The sequence below is a fragment of the Ranitomeya variabilis genome, chromosome 8, assembly GCF_051348905.1.
Source record: "Ranitomeya variabilis isolate aRanVar5 chromosome 8, aRanVar5.hap1, whole genome shotgun sequence".
Classification (NCBI taxonomy): Eukaryota; Metazoa; Chordata; class Amphibia; order Anura; family Dendrobatidae; genus Ranitomeya; species Ranitomeya variabilis.
The window spans coordinates 166,644,412-166,649,358 of record NC_135239.1 but is presented as its reverse complement, the minus strand read 5'-3'; the positions used below and the strand labels follow the sequence as shown (position 1 = coordinate 166,649,358).

The 4,947-nt window shown below is 37.9% G+C and overlaps 1 protein-coding gene across 1 annotated transcript; it reads right to left on the bottom strand.

Moving 5' to 3' along the window:
* Window positions 1-323: 323 nt before the first annotated feature.
* On the bottom strand, window positions 324-3,536 carry LOC143788835 (speedy protein 1-A-like). Its single transcript, XM_077278746.1, has 5 exons — window positions 3,404-3,536; window positions 1,709-1,782; window positions 1,036-1,130; window positions 580-638; window positions 324-410 (listed from the first exon to the last, which is right to left on the bottom strand). Exons 2-5 carry the CDS (start codon window positions 1,759-1,761, stop codon window positions 324-326), a joined length of 294 nt encoding a protein of 97 aa, XP_077134861.1. The 5' UTR covers window positions 1,762-1,782; window positions 3,404-3,536.
* Between the last annotated feature and the right edge of the window lie 1,411 nt (window positions 3,537-4,947).

Here is a 4,947-nt window from a genome sequence, read left to right as displayed (position 1 = left end):
CACCCAAGCCCGAAATTCCATCCTGGTGAGCAGAACATTGCGGAATTGTAGTAGTCGGTCCTTCTTCATGCTCCACGTCCATCCAAGGGCCCAGCGGTAGATCTCCCGTTGACACGGCTCGTCTTCTTCAAACTGGTTGGCTAAAAACCTGGAGGGAGAGAAATGAAACCAAACAAATTATAATACACGTCAGAAGAAAATACAGACTAACAGCAACAACAAATGCAATTATCATGTATTTAGCCAAGTGGTAGAAAAGATATCTTGGTTTTACAATAAAACAAAGTTACTTATAGACATGAATGTGTAATAATAAAAGAGACTCACAGAGCTGGAAAAAAGAAGGTTTTATATTCTGAAGATCGCAGTCCTGCTCTCCTGAAGTAAGCGGCGACCATGGCGAGGAGATACTAGAGGGAAGAGTAGAGTTAGAAGGTATATATAATACAGAACATATATATCAGTATATTCCTATGTATGGTAATATCTGGCCACTGTTACATAAGAAGAAGCCCTTTATTTCCCTATGATGGATCTTCTCAGATCTGGATGATTTCTTATCCTTCACTACAATAATACCTTGTCCGAAATCTTAAGACAGCTGTCCCTGGCTAGAAAACATCTGATGTATTCTTCTTCTACAAAAATGAGAAAAATAGATTTATTTCACTATGAACTTTGTATTGAAAACATTTTTATTGCTATTAATCTTAAATTAATGGGGTTGTAGAGTTCTTCATTAATGATGGATTATCCTCAGGACAGCTCATCAATATCAGATTGATGGAGATTTGGCACCCAACACCCACTGATCAGATACTGAAGAATTGTCCTAAAGATATGGCATCACTATTGAGGTGAAACCAAAGCCACGACACTGCTCACCACGTATCATACTAGGTATAAGTATAAGAGGCTGAGGGAGATCACTTCTCTACATGTTTCTCTACCATAAAACACATGAAATAGATTAATACATGTCATATAATCTAATACTTTGTATCTGGAAACCTTGGAAGGTACAATGAGTCTTACCAAGGAGTGTGGTGAAAGCTGCCCGCTCTTCTGGCTGGGGGATGTCATCTTCTGTCTTCCTCCTCTTGGCCTCTTCCTGGGTGGCAGATCGTGAACTGTAATAGAAGAGGTAGTATTAGGCCTCATGCACATGGTCGTACTATGGCCACACATAATTCACTTACATCCTGATGGGTGTTCTCCTCACGGGGATCTGACATGAGTTTTGAGCTGTAAATGGCATAAATATGTGTAGTGGTGATGTGTAATGGTCACTATGGATTTGCCGGTGTAAGGCCATGTGCACATGTTCAGGTTTTTTCGCGTTTTTTCGTGCTAAAAACGCTATAAAAACTCATTAAAAATGCATGCATTATGCATTCTATCATTTAGAATGCATTCTGCATGTTTTGTGCACATGGATGCATCGCGGTAAAAAATGAGCATGTTCATTAATTTTGTGGATTTTCTGCTTTTTTCCCGCAATTCAATGCATCAGGGAAAAAACGCACAAAAATTGCATCAAAAACGCATCAAAAACGTGTCAAAAACGCGTCGAAAAACACGCATGCGGATTTCTGGCAGAAATTTCCGTTTTTTTGTCAGGAAAATTTCTGCAAGAAATCCTGACATGTGCACATACCCTAAGTGTATAGATTGTGATGAGTGCAGTGATGTAACCTCATCTACTTACCACTCCTCTTCATACTGGGCGATCAGTTCTCTCTTCCGCTTCCTCATGGCCATTTTTACTCTTCTTCTTGGAAACTAACATACAGAAAAATGAAAACTTGAATATGCAGAGCATGGCTCTTTCTATAGGATCTCTAGTAGAGTAATGCTATCAACTTAATGTGTAACCCAAAACGTAACTACCACGGCCCGCATTACATGTTTTGCAGTATTGCAGCTTTATTGACTTGATTGGTATTTAATAGTAATACCCAACATGACCCACTGACAGAAGTGGCGCTGTAGCTAGTAAACAAAACAGACCCTATTTTCTACTTAAAGCACCACTCCAGTGATTTGTTTTGTTTGTTCTGTTGAAGTGGTGCTTTAAATGTAAGCCGCCTGATCACATTCTTTTACCGACGGCGCTTCAGTTCCATGGCGCCATCTTGTGCCCATAACTTCTGACTGGCTGCAAGTCAGAAGTTAGATTACAAGAGCTCAATGCAAGTTTATGAGAACCAGAACTAGGCTCTCATAGGGATGTATTGAAAAGTGACCTCTGCGCCGCTCCATGAAACACTGGAGCTAATGGCAGGTCACCTTTCGCCAGAGACTGATAGGAGCAACACTCGAAAAGGATTAAGGGGGTGGCAGACGAATATGAGACAGGAGCCAGGAGAATTACATATAAAGAACTCCCACTCCCACGGTGCACTAAAGATAACCACTGGAGTGGTGCTTAAATATATATATATATGTATATATGTGTATGTATATTTTTATATGTATATATATATATATATATATATATATATATATATATATATATATATATATATATATATATATATATATATATATATTTATAGCTCTGGCAAAAATTAAGAGACCACCACATCAAAACCCTGTCATGGGCAGCCCAATCTCCAGACCTGAACCGCATGGACAACCTCTGAAATGTAATCAAAAGGAAGATGGATAGTCACAAGCCATCAAACAAAGAAGAACTGCTTACATTTTTGCCCCAGGAGCAGTGTGAAAGACTGGTGTACAGCATGCCAAGACACATGAAAGCTGTGATTATCAATCATGGTTATTCCACAAAATATTAATTTCTGAACTCTTCCTGAGTTAAAACATTAGTATTGTTGTTTCTAAATGATTATGAACTTGTTTTCTTTGCATTATTTGAGGTCTGCAAGCAATGCATTTTTAAAAAAAAAATTTGGACCATTTCTCCTTTTCAGAAAAAAAAATAAAAATTATTTCTTGGAATTTCGGAGACACGTCAGAAGTTTGTAGAGTAAAACAACAATTTACATTTTACTCAAAAATATACCTATACAGAGAAAAATCAGATAAACTGAAAATTTTGCAGTGGTCTCTTAGATTTTGCCATAACTGTATGTAATCGGTCATCTATGTATTATATAACTATTATATACAGGCTAATAATGGCACTTCTAAGTATTGGATCTGGGAATTGCTAGAAGAAATATGTGGCCCCGTGTGTTTCAGATTAATATTTACACCTCATTATCCACATTTTAAATATTTATTCAGATCACCATATTTTATCCCATTTATGCATAATCACCCCATTATCTATATTTGGGTTTTTATGGTGAAATCTTTTGCTTTCAGTATAGATCCCAACTGTCAGTATCCGGGATGACATAAATCAGCAGTTTATTCATGACACAATGGTTCTCACCTCTGTAGGGCGGTCGGTGGCGGCTGTCTTCCAATCAGCAGGTAACGATCCGGGTATAAATCCAAAAAACTGTCACTTCTAGTAATCAGTAAGGAGCCGGTCTTTTCTCTATTAGAGCAATCGCAGACTGGCACCAACTGACGTTTTGTTTCTTTCTTTGAGTTCAAATCCTGCGATGCTATTGGTTGATGGTTGAGGCACATGATGCATGCGGCGCTAAATTTAAAGGGAAAGCGCATTCTATTAATGCTATAAGGAGATGCAGTGTATTACTTTTATAGCTATCTTTGTAGTTTTCCTATTTATTCCAATTAGTGTTATGTGGGGAAGTTGTCATGTTGTTCCATTTATTAACTGATGTTTGGAAAATGGCAGCAGTGAAAGCCCTATGTAATAATGATGATACTAAAGTCATGTGATGAGAGAAGTCTGATGTGTAACATGTTCACGAGATCGTCCAATGTGTATGGAGAGAGTAAGAGAATAATTGTCATCTGCTTTCTTCCTCCCTGTAAAGTCATTATTTAACCCCCTTAATGACAAGGTCAAGTTTCATTTTTGCGCCTTTGTTTCTTCCAATTTTTCCAAACTCACAACTTTTTTATTTTTCTGTCCACATAGCCATATGAGGGCTTGTTTTTTGGGGGACAAGTTGTACTTTTGAATGACGTCATTCATTTCACCACATAGTGTACAGGAAAACATACAAAAATTCCAAGCGAGGAGAAATTGTAAAAACAAAAAAGTATTTATGACATTGCCTTTAGTTTGTATTATACTGTATGGAGTATAGGGTGCATTATACCATACAGAGTACCATGGGGTGGATTATACTGTATGGTCTATGGGATGCATTATGCTGTATGAACTGTAGGGTGCATATACTGTGTGGATGACTGTGGTGAATTATACTATCCAAAAGACAATAGGCTGCATTATTCTGTATAGATTATTGGGTGCATTTTGATGCATGGACTATCTGGTGCATTATGCTGTATGGATTATGGGGAGCATTGTACTGTATGGATGACTATGAGGTGCGCTATACTATGCAGAGGACAATGGGGTGCATTATACTGTATGGACTATTGGGTGCATTATGCTGTATAGACTATAGGTTGCATTATACTTTATGGACTATGGGGTACATTATACTACACAGAAGACTATGGGTGCATTATACTGTATAGAGGACTATGGGGTGCATTATGCTGTATGGACCATGTATTGCATTATGTTGTGTGGATTATGTAGTGTATTATACTGTATAGAGGACTATGGGGTGCATTATGCTGTATGGAGTATGGCGTGCATTATACTACACAGAGGACTATGGGGTGCATTATACTGTATGGAGTATGGGGTGCATTATACTATACAGAAAACTATGGTTGCATTATACTGTATAGAGGACTGTAGGGGGAATTATGCTGTATGGACCATGTATTGCATTATGTTGTATGGTTTATGGAGTGCATTATACTGTATAAAGGACTATGGGGTGCATTATACTGTATGGAGTATGGGGTGTATTATACTACACA